Source organism: Lepidochelys kempii, chromosome 1 (assembly GCF_965140265.1).
Source record: "Lepidochelys kempii isolate rLepKem1 chromosome 1, rLepKem1.hap2, whole genome shotgun sequence".
NCBI classification, from domain to species: domain Eukaryota; kingdom Metazoa; phylum Chordata; order Testudines; family Cheloniidae; genus Lepidochelys; species Lepidochelys kempii.
Window position 1 is genome coordinate 259554805 of NC_133256.1, and position 13834 is coordinate 259568638.

Sequence of the window (13834 nt, forward strand, 5' to 3'; positions counted from 1 at the left end):
ATGTTGAGTAGTTATACTATACTACACAAGCTGAGCTGATAGAAGATAGTGTATAAAATATAGGGGAACAAAGAAAAGAGACTCTAAGATATTCTTACATAGTATTTTATAGGATCCTGACGCTATGTAATTCAGGCCCAACCTACTATACCCAAATCTTATTTCCATACCCTAAGAAATTTATGGGTACCATTATCCTATAGGTTAGTGGATTATGACGCTTACTCTCTACATATTAATAAGGATTGACTCATTCCAAAAACTGCCAACCTAGACTCTCTTGGCGACTGCCAGGTTTGTGGTGTACCCTGCGGTTACCAACCGGTTGCAGATGCCAGATAAACCTGTTCAGTGTTGTGTGTAGTTCCTCCCTTCGGGTCCCCAAAGTTCAGGGACCATTTTTATCTGAGCCAAAGGTTGCCATCGTTTATGCTGATTTACTCTTAACTGATCAGATTTTAGCTATTTAGCTGATCTTACTGGATACTACAGTTTGAACTCCTATAATGCAGGAAGACCCTGTTCTCCTTCAAGTGATTGTGAACATGTACATTCCACTGCAGGTGAATGCACCCTCCAGTGCACTCAAGTTGGAGACTTTTGCCAGCTGTATCACCAAGGCAGTCTGCGTCACTGCTGTCTTCATGCTGGGAGCTGAGGGCATAAAAGGGGAATGGCCACCACCTCCTTCTTAGTTCTTTCTTGGTGCCTGTGGGAAGAGTTGGCACTCCCTGTCATTGTTTAGCTTTGATTGTCCAGCCTTTAGAGAAATACTTCTGTTACACATAATTAGAGTTATAGTTTAGGCTTAGTTTAATCCCCAGCATTCAAATAAACAGGGCCATGATCACTGTTATGGATAGGCACAAAAGCTGCCTAATTTGCTGGGGAGGGGGATGGGCATGGGCATGAGACACAAATGTCTTACTGGTGCCTCTTTTCCAACATGGAGGAAGAAACGGAGGAATTTCTGCCTTAAAATTCATTTTATGGAAGAGGCAATGCATTCCTCTTCAGAACCTGACCCTAATCGCAAGAGGATGGACAACTTGTCCATGAGGAGTGTCCCTCCAGCTGTCTCAGCTTCTGAGCCCAGATTTGTTGAGAAACACCACTCTTTTTCTTCTCTCGCAGCCTCTTCAAGGCATTTTAACCATCTTTGTCTTCTGAGACTGGTAGGGAGTTGAAGCCTCACTCTTCACCTCACAGGAAAATCTCAGAAGATTTCCAGTGCCAAGTCAAGGTCTAGTTGCACACTGATTCTCACCAGCACCATCTGAGACTGCACCATCCACTCTGGTTCCATCGAGACCAGCATCTCTACTGTTATCTAGAGCATCCTCAGCATTTGGGTCCTATACATACCATAGGCAGTGAGAACAGAACATTTGCCTCTGATTTTGGTGCCACCAACAGTGCAGGCCTTACTTGCAGCAAAGGACCTTTTGTGTCTTCCCCTGCTGGACTCTCCTTTACTATATTGTCCAGCGCCAATAGTAAGTCTCAACCGTTACTGTTGGCCCTGACATTTACAGTCATGGCTCCATCATTTCCATTGGCTTCTTGAATACAGCCCTCGTTGACAACATCAACGTATCCTTTTGCCTTCCTGTCTCGCTTCCATGACTGTTGGATATATCCTCCATGTCGGTACCTTTAGGACATGATCCCGATTTTTGATGGTGCCGAGATGCTCACAAATGTCAATTGGAGCATCTCCTCCATTCACCTAGGGGAGTCATATTTCCTTCAGACTTTGACCATGGTAGACCCATATCTCCACCAAGGAGGTTCAGGTAATGCTCTAGAGGTGCCTGAATCAAGGGGCAAGATTGGCATTCTTACAAAGAGGCCCCTGTGTGGTACATACCACCATTCATGGTTCAAAGATTGGAATGGAACACCTACCCCTGCCCCCCAGCTTTATTGGGCATCTTGGACTGATCCAAGAGAGTCTAGATCCCTGTCAGTCTAAGGGGAGATTCCTTTCTCCCATACTGGGGACTTCTAGGGAAGATTCTCCTACAAACCCTCAGCCCCTTCTTTTGTTGGAGCAAGCAGAGGAAGAGGATGCAAGGGAGGAATGTCTAGATAATAACCCCACCCTCCCCCCAATATTTTGTCTTCCTGGATGAGGCCATCACTTCAGAATTGATGTTACACCCCAGTAACAAAGAAAAAACAGCTTATGCCTCAAACATGTTACAGACCATTCTGTTAGCTAAGGTCTCAGGAGACCTCTAAAAGAAGGTCTAAGCCTGCTAGACATTGTCAATTGTCATTGTCAATGGCAGCCCCTTTTCACCAGACCTCTTAGAACTCCGAAGCCAGTTTTGACTACTTGATTGAGGACAGCACACCAACTATATCTCATCTCCCACCATTTAGAAAGCATTTACCTCTTTTGTAGTTTTTGGAAAGAGATTACATCAGCCAAGTGGGCACTCAAAACAGTAAGGGAGGGATTCATTATTAGTTAAATTCCTTTCCTTTCCCCAGTCCACTTTTCCCATCCGTTCTTCAGGAAGTAGTGTCTTTTTTTTCTAAATTGAGAGGCATACAGCAGGTTCCTTATCAACACAGAATGAAAGGTTTATTTTCCCAGTACTTCCCAATTCCCAATAAGATGGTCTTTGATCCATTCTAGACCTAAAAAAAATGAACCAGTTAGAAAACCAACTTGCTTCAGTTATCCCTTCTGTGGAGATTGGTATGCTGCCCTCAATTTATAGGATGTTTACTTTCATGTGGCAGTACACCCTGACTACTAAAATTATCTTTGGTTCATAGCAGGCAGCAAGAACTACCAGTACGTGATGCTTCCCTTTGGGTTATTATTGGCCCCAAGGGTATTCACTAAGTGCATGATGGTGGTAGCATCCCACTGCCTAGGCATACAACTGTTTCCTTACCAAGATAGTTGGCTACTTCAGGGAAGATTAAGTATCCATGTCCAAAACCGCATTCTCGTCATCAGACATCTGTTCTCTCATATGGGTTTAAAACTAAATGTAGAGAAATCGGAATTATGACAACACAATGAAAAACCCTCATAGAAGCAGTCCTCTGTGCACCATGGCTTACTTCCCCGTGGACAGTTTTCAGTCCATAGTCTCTGTTCAAAACCCTCAAATCCAACCCAATGACGACAGAGCATTTGTCCACAACTCCTGGGTCACATGGCCATGTGCATGTATGTGACTCTGCATGCTAAATTTCACATCAGATGTCTGCAGACCTGGCTCCACTTGGTATATCAGCCAAGCAGAAATTCACAGGACATTTGCACCTGTCTGAGTGCTTTAGTCCCTGGATTGGTGGTTGAACCATCCGAACATATGCAAAGGGGTTTCCTTTTTCATACCAGAACCAAATATGACTCTTGTGACACACACATCTACTAAGGGTTGCCATGGTAGGATGTGTGTGTGGGGTGGGAGGGATCTCAGTCAACTTTAGGCTCAAGTACTTAGGTTGCCTCAGGAGGCTTCACTCCTTATAAATGTGCTGGCACTTCAAGCTATGTGTCGGGCCTACAAGATATTTACATCAACCATTAGGAATCAGGTGGTTCAAGTTCTCAGACAACACCACTGCTGTGTTTTTCCTGAACAAGCAGGGAGGTGCAGTATTGTCTGAGTTATGCCAGGAAGCGATCCATTTGTGGATCCTCTATATAAAGGTCTCACTAAAAAGCCTTTCACTTTCCAGGGGTGAGGAATGCTCTTATGGATTCCATCAGCAGGGAGTTTATAGACCAGCACAAATGGTCAATAAGAAGACATTTTGCTCTAGGTCTTCCGCCAGTAGGGTTACCCAGTAATAGACCTTTTTGCAGCCAACCTGAGCAACAAATGTAAGAGATTCTGCTCCAGAGCAAGGGGAAGCCCAGGGTTCCATGACAGATGCCCTTCTTCTTCTTCAAGTGCTTGCTCATGTCCATTCCATTCTAGGTGTGCGCGCACCCACTCGCACAGTTGTTGGAGACTTCTGCCTTAGTGGTATCTGTAGGGTTGGCTGTGGTGCTCCCTTGAGTGCCGTGCTCATGCGTCAGTATATTAGGCACCACTGACTCTACGCCCTCTCAGTTCCTTCTTACTGCCCGTGATGATTGGTTGGAGTACCTTGTCTTGCAGATTGCAAGAGCATTAGCAGTTCTTTACAGCCTTTATCTTCTTCAGATGTAGTTTGTAGGTACTTAGTTAGCCATTAAGTTTTAGGTTAGTTGGTAATTAGTCCTGGATGGGACTTTGCCCTGAAGTGGGGCATGCCCCGCTCTCCCAGCTTCAAACCAAGCTCGACATGTAGCAGGTCAATGCATATCAGTGACCCCCCATGACAGCTGCTTGAAGTGTTTGGGGGAATCCCATAGAAAGGACAAGAGTCAAATCTGTAAAAACTTTCGACATAGAACCCAAAGGAGCGGGATATCTGCTTGAGGGCCCTCCTCATGGAGGCTGCACTTGGTCCTGCATCAGAGCCCTCCCACTTGGACCCCATGCCGAGCACTTCGGCTTCGGTATGGAGCACACCGCTGGTACTAGGCACTGCCTGGCACCATTTCCCCTTTGCCAGTGCCTAAGAAGCAGCAAAAGAAGAGCCCCCTACCACTGGAATGAAACGGGGCTTTGGGCAAAGGACAGATGTCAGGCCAGATGCCCCCCGGAGCTTCACCAGGGATTCAACTCCAGGGAGAGGCAGGGGACCCCGGTCCCTCCCAGGGCCCTCATTGCCCAAGGTGGCCCCTGCAGCTAAAGAACAAGTAGGCCGACTGGCACTGCAGGTGTTACACCAGGCAGCAGACTCTGCTAAAACCCTGACGTCTAAGGCCAAGCTGATCATGGGACCGCCTCATAGGGCAGTGGAACACCCTCGGTCACCAGACCGCAGGCGCAGATCTCTGTGGTCTCGGACCCCGGTACCGTATCCTAGATCTCCAACTAGAAGGTCCAGGTCCTCAACATGCTCTCCACCTGCAAGACATGGGACACCGGAATCGAGACACCAGTCCCCATACCACCATACTGGCGAGCTTCTTGTTTGAAATCGCCGAGGCCCAGGTCACCTTCACCCAGACGGTCTCCCAGACGTCGGTCCTCGCCCAGGCGGGGCTGCTCCTTGTCACGGCAGTGGTCCCCTTCCCTCCATTCATCAGGCAGGCGCAGTTTCTCGCCCTCACCTCGCCGGTCGCCGACCAGAGTCAGTCGGCAGACTCAGGCCTCGACAGTTGCCAGAAGGGCAGTGGTCCGAGTCGGACTGGGAGTTCAGCCCCTCGTCAAGAAGGGGTGATTTGCTGCTGACTTGTGAGACCGGTGCAGCACCCGCAGCAACAACATGGCAGCAGAGACAGTGGCCCACTCAATGGTGGTATTGGAATCCATGGGGTGTGCCAGTAATGCCGGTCCCATGTTCTCACTAGCTCTCCCAGGCCACCTCGGACAAACTGGCCCCGCTGACACTGGAGTCAGAACGCGGTTCCAAATCTGACACGGGCAGCGCACCAAACCCCAGCACTTAAGGAGCTGTCCCCAGAGAGGGAGAGGAAACCTGCTCCTCCACAGGTGATGCAGTCATCCCCTCTTCATGCACCCTCCAGTGGGGTCGCTGGTTGTGTCCACTGTGAATGAAAGGCACAGGCCTGGCTGCGTTAGTGGCAGACCAAAGAACAAATATGCCAAGAGACTTGATTTATTTGGCAGAGAGATTTTATTGGATGGCCAGCCTACAGTTCAGGGTGTCTAACCACCAGGCCCTGTTAGGTACAGTTTTAACCTGTGGGACTCCTTTAACAAGTTTGAAGAGGCCCTCCCACAGGATTGAGCCCAGGAGTTCACTGCTTTGGTAGACAAGGGTAGAGCGGTGGCTTGGGGAGCCTTCCACATGGCCTGGGATGCAACTGACTCAGCAGCCAGGGTGGTCGCCTCCATGTTGGCCATGAGGTGCAGCTACTGGTTGCAGTCCTCCAGGTTGTCCCAAGAGATGCAGGCCGCTATTCAGGACCTCCCTTTTGAGGGGGTGGGGTTCTTCTCTGAGCTCACAGACTCAAGGCTCCATGGCCTTAAAGACTCCCGTGCCACCCTCCGCTCCTTGGGCCTTCACACTCAGCAGGGCAGGAAGCCTTTCTGTTCTCTGCCCCTGCAGTCCAGGTCCTGTGGAAATCCCCGATCGGGTTCCTACAGGACAAAGGACAGAGCTAAGGGGTCTAAGCAGCGACACCTGTAGTCTTCCCACCCATCTGCTCAGCCTGACCCTCCCAGAAATCAGGAAGGCCAGAAGCAGTCATTTTGATGGTGCGCTCGAGGACGACACCCCAGTCATTTAGAGTCATAGAATATCAGAATTGGAAGGGACCTCAGGAGGTCATCTCATCCAGCCCCCTGCTCAAAGCAGGACCAATCGCCAACTAAATCATCCCAGCCAGGGCTTTGTCAAGCCTGACCTTAAAAACCTCAAAGGAAGGAGATTCCACCACCTCCCTAGTTAACGCATTCCAGTGCTTCACCACCCTTCTAGTGAAAAAGTTTTTCCTAATGTCCAACCTAAACGTCCCCCACTGCAACTTGAGATCATTATTCCTTGTTCTGTCATCTGCTACCACTGAGAACAGTCTAGATCCATCCTCTTTGGAACCCCCTTTCAGGTAGTTGAACGCAGCTATCAAATCCCCCCCTCATTCTTCTCTTCTGCAGACTAAATCCCAGTTCCCTCAGCCTCTCCTCATATGCTCATGTGTTCCAGTCCCCTAATCATTTTTGTTGCCCTCCATTGGACGCTTTCCAATTTTTCCTCATCCTTCTTGTAGTGTGGGGCCCAAAACTGGACACAGTACTCCAGATGAGGCCTCACCAATGTCGAATAGAGGGGAACGATTGGATCCATCCTCCCTCTTTCTCCTCGACTGCCTTCACCTCTTCTGATCAGTCTGGTCTCGGCTAACCTGTAACTGCTGGGTGCTCAACACAATTTCTTCAGCCTACACCCTGCAATTTGTGGCCTACCCTCCTTCTCGTCCCCCTTCCCCATCCCGCTTCAGGGACCCTTCTCACGAGCAACTGCTTGTCCAGGAGATCAAAAACCTCCTGTGCCGGGGGCAGTAGAGGAGGTCCCTCAGGACTTGAAGGGAAAGGGGTTCTACTCCGCTACTTCCTAATCCCGAAAGCAAAAGGGAGCCTCAGACTAATCTTGGACCTGTGTCGTCTCAAGTCTCTCAAGAACTTGAAGTATCACATGGTCTCCCTAGCCTCTATCATCCCCTTCCTGGATCTGGGAGACTGGTACGCCACCCTCGACTTCAAGGACACTTATTTCCATTTTCCCAGGGCGCAAGCGCTTTCTTTGTCTTATGCTTTGCCAGCGCCATTTTCAATTCACAGCAATGCCCTTTGGTCTCTTGTCAGCCCCAAGAGTGTTCACAAAGTGCATAGTGGTAGTGGCTATTTATCTCCAGCATCAAGGTGTTCAACCCATATCTTGACAACTGGCTACTAAAGGGCTGGTCCCAGGATCAGGTGGGGTGGCTTCTCAATCTTTTTTTCCACCTGTCATGAGCTGGGGCTGGTAATAAATGAGAGAAACTCAACCTTAACTCCACTGCAGCGCATAGAATTAATTGGAGTGATGCTCAACTCTACTCGGGCCAGACCCTTCCTTCCTGAGGCTTGGTTCCAAGCCATGGTGGACCTCATCTTGTGCATGCAAGACCACCCTCTCACCATCGCTCACATGTGCCTGCAGTTTTTGGGACACATGGCGGCCTGCACATATGTGGTCTGGCGCGCATGGCTCCGCCTCAGGCTCCTGCGGGCATGGCTAGCATCTGTCTACATCCTCAACACGCACAGCATGGTCAGGGTTCCAGACCATGTACTGTCCTCACACACCTGGTGGCAGAATCCTGCATCAGTGTTGGAAGAAATCCCTTTCACTGCTTCATCCACGTTGGTGATCCTCATCTCTGATGCATCGGACCTGGGGTGGGGAGGCCACCTGGGCAATCTCTGCATGCCAGGTCATTTGTGCAGTCGCGATGGCACCCTACATTTCAACATCAGGGAGCTTAGAGTGGTTTGCCTGGCCTTCCAAGCCTTCCTACCTCACATAGAAAGCAAGATGGTTCAGGTCCTAACAGACAGCCCAGCAACTATGTTCTATATCAACAAGCAAGGCAGAGCCAGATTGTCTTCCCTTTGCCAGGAAGCCGTCAAGCTCTGGGATTTCTGTCTGCAGCATGACATCTGTCTCGTAGCTGCTCACCTTCCCGGGACCAAGAACACTTTGGTAGATCACCTCAGCAGGATCTTCTCATCTCACCACAAATGGTCCCTCCATCTGGAAGTGGTCAGCTTCATCTTCCACAAGTGGGGAACTTCCCAGGTGGACCTGTTCGTGTCCAGACAAAACAGGAAATGCCACATTTTCTTCTCGATTCGGGGGATCAACAGAGGCTCCCTGTCGGACACTTTTCCGCTCCTGTGCTTGGAGGCTCTGTTTTACACCTTCCCCCCATTATCGTTAATTCAGAGTCCTCATGAAGATCAAGCAGGACAGGGTGAAGATGATCCTCATGGCGCCAGCTTGGCTGTGCCAGCACTGGTTCGGTACACTGCTGGATCTCTCAGTGGGTGCTCTGTTACAGCTACTGCTCCGGCTGGACCTGCTGTCCCAAAACCACGGCAGTCTTCTGCATCTGAACCTAGCGGCACTGCACCTGCTGGCGTGGCTGCTGCATATTTGAATGAGCAGGAGCAGAAGTGCTCAGCTGATGTCCAACAGGTCCTGTTGGGCAGTAAAAAGCCCTCCACCAGAGCAACTTACCTAGCCAAATGGAAGCGGTTCGCCTGGTGGACCTCGATAAGGGCGTTCAGCCCGAGCGAACCTTGCTGCTGTTAATCCTGGATTACCTTCTGCATCTCAAGCTCCAAGGCCTGTCCCTTTCATCTGTCAACGTCCACTTGGCTGCTATTTTGACCTTTTGTCCGCCGCTCAAGGGTAGGTCAATTTTCGCTCAGGACAGCCTGGTTCTTCAAGGGCCTTGAGCACCTCTACCTGCATGTCAAGGATCCCGTTCCTCTGTGGGACCTGAATCTGGTGCTGTCACAGCACACGGAGATCTCCCTCCTCCTCCCCATCTTCCCCCCCAGCCTCTGGCTTCCTGCTCTCTTCTCCTCCTGTCCGGAAGGTCACGTTCCTGATTGCAGTAACATCTGTCCGCCGGGTCTCTGAGATTAGGACGCTCACCTTGGAACTGCCCTCTACTGGTCTTTTACAAAGACAAGGTCCAGCTGAGGCCACACCTGTGATTTCTGCCCAAGGTAGTCTGTTTCATACGAGCCAGGACATTTTCTTACCTGTCTTTTTTTCCAAAGCCACATACGTTGGAGGAAGAGCGTAGGCTGCATTCCCTAGACATCAGGAGAGCGTTCACCTTCTACATTGAAAGGACCAAGCCATTCTGCAAGTCGTTGCGGTGGATGACCGGGTGAAAGGTCGCACAGTGTCTGCTCAAAGAACTTCTTCTTGGATCACTGCCTGCATTTGCTACTGCTATGATAAGGTGAAGGTGCCCCCTCCAGCATGCGTAACCTCCCACTCGACCAGGGCGCAAGCCTCTTCGGCAGCTTTTTTAGCCCAAGTGCCTATGCAGGACATCCGTAGGGTGGCTACCTGGTCATCCGTCCATACGTTCGTGTCCCACTATGCGCTTATCCAGCAGGCCTGGGATGATGCTGGCTTCAGTAGGGCAGTACTACAAGCCGCTAAACTCTGAACTCCAAGCCCAGCTCAGAGGATACTGCTTGTGAGTCACCTAGAATGGAATAGACATGGGCAAACACTCGAGGAAGAAAAAACAATTACCTACCTTTTGTAACTGTTCTTCAAGATGTGTTGCTCATTTCCATTCCGTTACCCACCTTCCTACCCCTTTTTCAGAGTTGCCAGCAAGAAGGAACTGAGAGGGCATAGGGTTAGCAGCGCCTAATATACTGACACATGAGCGCGGCACTCAAGGGGGCGCCACAGTCAATCCTACAGATACCACTAAGGTAAAAGTCTCCGACAACTGTGTGAGTGGGCGCGCACATACCTAGAATCGAATGGACATGAGCAACACATCTCAGAGAACAACAGTTACAAAAAGTAGGTATGGTAACCATTTTTCCCCTGGTTAAGCCATCTGCGGTACACACTCCCTCCAGTCCCTCTCATTCTGAGGATGATCAGGAAACAAAAAAGAGACAAGGCAACTTTCATCCTTGTAGCACTGGCCTGGCAGGGACAACATTGGTTCCAACCTTAATTAGCTCTCCTCTTGGTCACCCATAACTTTCACTGGCTGAGGATCTCCTGGCTCAAAACCAGGACAGGTGTCTGCGTCAAAACCTGCAGTCCCTGCACCTCACTGCATCAATGATCTCTGGTTGAGTAATTGTGAGAGATTACGAACCCTAGATGTCAAAGCCAGCTTGGTGAGCAGCAGGAAAGCAGCACCTGAGCCATGTATACAGCAGAATGGAAAACGTTTTTGATCTGGGTGGAATCTCACCATTTACCACCAAATCGCACAGAGATAGTCCAATATATGTATAATCAACTGCATCTAAAATCCTCTGATTTCTCAATTAGTTTTAGTCCACCTAACATGCATCTCTGCCGTGCACCTTCCCATGGATAGTTTTTCTGTGTTTTCACATCCCGTGGCTTCTAGATTTCTAAGGGGTCTTGTTAATGTGTACCTGCCTGTGTCTGATCTGGTACCGTTATGGGATCTGAATCTAGTACTGTCTTGCTTAAAGGCACCCCTTTTGAGCCCCTGGCAGCAACATTTCTTCTGCTGTTCTCAAAGAAACAGAGGGGTTCTTTGTAACAAATTCATGTATTCGGAGAGTTTCAGAGCTTCAGGTGCTTCTAGCTGACGCTCCTTTCACAGTTTTTCACAAAGTTAGTTTCTCTTAGGCTGCAGCCTGAATTTATGCATAATGTAGTATCAGTATTCCATCTTAATCAGACTGTTAATCTCCCAGTGTTCTTCCCACATAGAGCCCTGCTGGGATACAAATTTATATCTGTGGATATAAATTGGTATCCACAGACCTGAAGGGCTCTAATGGGAAGTGTAGTGGTGAAAAGAGCAGTACTGTTGGGCTGCTGCTTCCAGGAACCAGTGCCCCATGCTCACAGCTCCTCTGACATGACTCTACTGGCTGCAGCCGTACCAGGCTCACTGGCTGCTGTCCCTGGTCACACTAGTGTGTTCAGGCGGCTCACACACCCCCTGGACAGGAGATGCAGACCACTGAGTGGAAGTGATTCTTGTCTGGGAGCGTGCGTGCCACTTGAACGCACCAGCGCGACCAGGGACAGCTGCCGGTGAGTCTGGTGCCCGCCCCAGTGGACAGGGCTCGGAGCAGTACAGCCATGCCGGAGGAGCTACTGGTGCGGGGTGCTGGCTCCTAGGAGTGGCAGCCCAAAGTGCTGCTCCTTTCACCACTGTTTCAGAGGAACAGCCGTGTTAGTCTGTATTCGCAAAAAGAAAAGGAGTACTTGTGGCACCTTAGAGACTAACCAATTTATTGGTTAGTCTCTAAGGTGCCACAAGTACTCCTTTTCTTTTCACCACTGTGATTCCCAGTAGAGCCCTGCAGCTCCACAGATACAGATTTTTATGTCCACAGATATGAATTTGTATCCGCGCAGGGCTCTATTCCCAAGTCCTCATTCTCAAGGCTGAAGAAAAGCTTCACTCCTAGTGTGTTTGCAGTGCTTTGGCATTTTACCTGGATACTAGTTTTTCACAAAGTCTTGCAGGCTGTTTATAGCCTGTGCTCAGCATCTCATTGGATTTTGGACTGCAGATTTTGCTATGATCTTACGGTCTCTTCCACTATGGGTAATGGCACATTCCACTAGGGCTCATTCCACTTCATCAACCTCCCTGACCAGCATTCCTGTAGTGGACACCTGCAAAGCAGCAGTGTGGTTGGTACATGCCTTCTCCAGATGCTGATGTTAATGTAGTGTAATAAGTTGGTGCTTCAGTTTCTTTTCAAATAATCTGAAGTCCCTCCACTTGTAAGGAAACTGCTGGTGAGTCACCTGCAGTGGAAAGTATATGTGCATAATCATTGGAAGATGAAAAAATGGCTTCTTAACTGTACAGTAACTATTCTTTGAGATGTGTTGTGCACATATACATTCCCTGCTAATTCAGGCATTAGACAGCAGTGAAAAAGAGTGGAGGGAGGGGGCAATCATGCCCCTTTTATGCTCTACCTTGTGGTACAGCGGGCAGAGATCTCATATTTGAGTGCATTGGGTGTGCACGCTTGCAATGGAATGTATATGTGCACAACACATCTTGAAGAACAACAGTTAGTGTACATGTAAGTAAATGTTTTTTTCTGTATTCAGTATGTCATTTCACATTATGGGCTTCACATCAAACACTGTTAATCAGATTTGTGTCTTCCACAAAACCTAGCATTGCAGTGAGTGGTGTAAGCGCAATATGTTTGTCTCTTTTATATAGAGTGTGTAGGGGGTGTTTTCAACAGCTTTCAAATTTTACAGTAGATTCCTTGCTTCTGGCCATTACTCCAACTTTGCATGTATTTATTTTTCAAAAGTTTTCAAACCTGAAGAGTTGCGGCAGGCACTTATGCCAACACTGGAGGCACTTTACCGGCAGGATCCTGAGTCCCTTCCTTTCAGACAGCCTGTGGACCCCCAACTACTAGGAATTCCTGTAAGTTTATTATCAAACTGTTTCCCTGCTTTTTAACTCCTAGCTTCTACTCCAGGACTTGTCTGCCTGAGGAGACCAAATGGCCTGCTGTAGTCCTGTCTCCATTTTTATATAGATGGATTGGAAGAGTTTGGATTTAGGATTGGCATGTACCACATCTGTGGCATAGAGAAACTTATTTTTAAGGCTTATTTTTCTGTCTTCTGTTAAAGAGAAAATAAAAGAATGGGAAGACATCAAATTATTCTTATTGATGGAATCCTACATATACTGGCTTTTGCTGGACATTTGCAAACTGTCCTGTTTTAGCAGTGTCTCAAAGTCCTGGGAAACCAGGGAAGCCGTTCTCACCCTAAGTATGTGGCAACAGTTTAGTTTCTCAACTGTTCAGGAAGCTTATCAACGCTAAAATTTTTTGGAAAATTCATTTAAACAGTAACTTACATCATGCACTGTTAAATGCTATAGAAGTAGGGGAAAAAAAAAAACCCCAGGTCAAGGTGGTTGGATCTAGCCAGTGCTTTTTGCAGCACATGATATTAAAACAGTGTGATTTAATTATTAACCAATTAGGAGTGCTTTTACTATTATTAACCAATTAAGTTATCAGTTCACACAGATTATTAGCTTATTTGATGTGAGAATTATATGTAATACTAAGTATTTCCCCTGTTGTGCTGTTCAAATATGACCAATACTGTAGTAAATGAAACTACTAATTCACACTACTGTGGCTCTTTTGGGTAATGTTGATTGCTAATTTGGCTCCTGAACCAGAGGTCTGAGTATCATTGCGATAGACTAATTTCATTTCCTTGGTGCACACAAATATACCATGTATCAAAGGTTAAAACTCATGACAGCATCCTGCTTCAGGTGCTTTGGTCCACAATTCCTGCAAAGACCTGTTCAGTATGTAGAGTCATTGTTCTATTTTACATGACTTCTATTTCAGTATTACACTTTCAGAACAATACTAAATTATATAATTGAATATCAAAATAAATAGATACACAATAAAAGTATGTAATAGAATAATAGTGATTGTAAATGTGGGCTTCTAGTCTCCCTGGCCATCTTAGTTTCTTGGAT

The 13834-nt window shown here is 48.0% G+C and overlaps 1 protein-coding gene across 6 annotated transcripts in view; it reads left to right on the forward strand.

Annotated features, from left to right (window-relative positions):
- EP300 (E1A binding protein p300) overlaps positions 1-13834 on the forward strand; it is a 130863-nt gene that overhangs the window by 88008 nt on the left and 29021 nt on the right. For all 6 annotated transcript variants that reach the window (XM_073327139.1, XM_073327141.1, XM_073327148.1 and 3 more), the window contains one exon: positions 12624-12742. In XM_073327139.1, coding sequence (XP_073183240.1) covers positions 12624-12742 — 119 coding nt within the window. The remainder of the gene's footprint in view (positions 1-12623; positions 12743-13834) is intronic.